At 42.5% G+C, this 1,252-nt stretch overlaps 1 protein-coding gene across 1 annotated transcript; it reads left to right on the top strand.

Moving 5' to 3' along the window:
* Window positions 1-428: 428 nt before the first annotated feature.
* On the top strand, window positions 429-1,247 carry LOC109378721 (olfactory receptor 7A5-like; the record flags this gene model as incomplete). Its single annotated transcript, XM_019635016.1, has 1 exon — window positions 429-1,247. A coding segment is annotated over exon 1 (819 nt), but the record flags the coding sequence as incomplete, so codon positions are not given.
* Window positions 1,248-1,252: the final 5 nt, after the last annotated feature.

Below are 1,252 nucleotides of genomic sequence, written 5' to 3'. Positions count from 1 at the left end.
TTTTAAACTTGCTTTCCTTTTCTCCATATCCTCTGTCACCATCTGAAATGTAATATGTTTTTATTATTAGGTTGCCTATTTTTTTCTCCTTCATTGACTTGTATGAACTTCTGTTTTTCAGTACTCGAATACTCACACATTAGACAGTACCTAAAACATGATGAGCATTCACTTTATATTCCTGAAATGCACAAAGAATTTCTCATGAAAACTGTAGAATACATGACACCTTTGGAAAGAAGCAATTGGGATCAAAATTCCTAATGTGAAATGACACAGAAACCCGTAGAAGATCAGATCCATACTAAACTATTGAAATTAATCATTTGGCTGCAAAATATAAATGCAGCACTAGAGCTATCGGAGTAATGTCACTTGTATGAAAGTTACTCATGTTATTGTTCTGTTTTGGAAGTCACCTCTTCTTCATGGAACCAGTGAATAGTACAAGAGTTTCAGAATTTCTTCTGCTGGGACTTTCAGAGGAGCCAGAACTGCAGCCCCTAATCTATGGGGTTTTCCTCTCCATGTACCTGATCACTGTGTTTGGAAACCTGCTCATCATCCTGGCCATCAGCTCAGACTTCCACCTCCACACACCCATGTATTTCTTCCTCTCCAACCTGTCCTTTGTGGACATCTGTTTCACCTCCAACGCCATCCCTAAGATGCTGGTGAACATCCAGACACAGAGCAAAGGTATAACCTATGAAAGCTGCATCACACAGATGTATTTTTTCACACTCTTTGCAGAATTGGACGTCTATCTCCTGACCGTGATGGCCTATGACCGCTTTGTGGCCATCTGTCACCCCCTGCACTACATGGTCATCATGCACCCCCGGCTCTGTGGACTGCTGGTTCTGATGTCATGGATCATGAGTGTCCTGATTGCCTTGTTACTATGCTTAATGGTGCTGAGACTGTCCTTCTGTACAGACTTGGAAATCCCCCACTTTTGTTGTGAACTGAATCAGATGGTCCAACTTGCCTGTTCTGACAACTTTCTTAGTAATGTGGTGATGTATTTTGTAGCTGTGCTGATGGGTGGTGGATCCCTGGCTGGTATCCTTTACTCTTATTCCAAGATAGTGTCCTCCATATGTGCAATGTCATCATCTCAAGGGAAGTATAAAGCGTTTTCTACTTGTGCGTCTCACCTCTCGGTTGTCTCCTTATTTTATCTGACAAGCCTAGGTGTGTACCTCAGCTCTGCTGTGACCCACAGCTCACAGTCAAGTGCAACAGCCTC

This window comes from Hipposideros armiger, unplaced genomic scaffold (assembly GCF_001890085.2).
Source record: "Hipposideros armiger isolate ML-2016 unplaced genomic scaffold, ASM189008v1 scaffold_2735, whole genome shotgun sequence".
NCBI classification, from domain to species: domain Eukaryota; kingdom Metazoa; phylum Chordata; class Mammalia; order Chiroptera; family Hipposideridae; genus Hipposideros; species Hipposideros armiger.
Note: the sequence above shows the minus strand (reverse complement) of the source record. Positions and strands in the feature narration are given on the sequence as shown.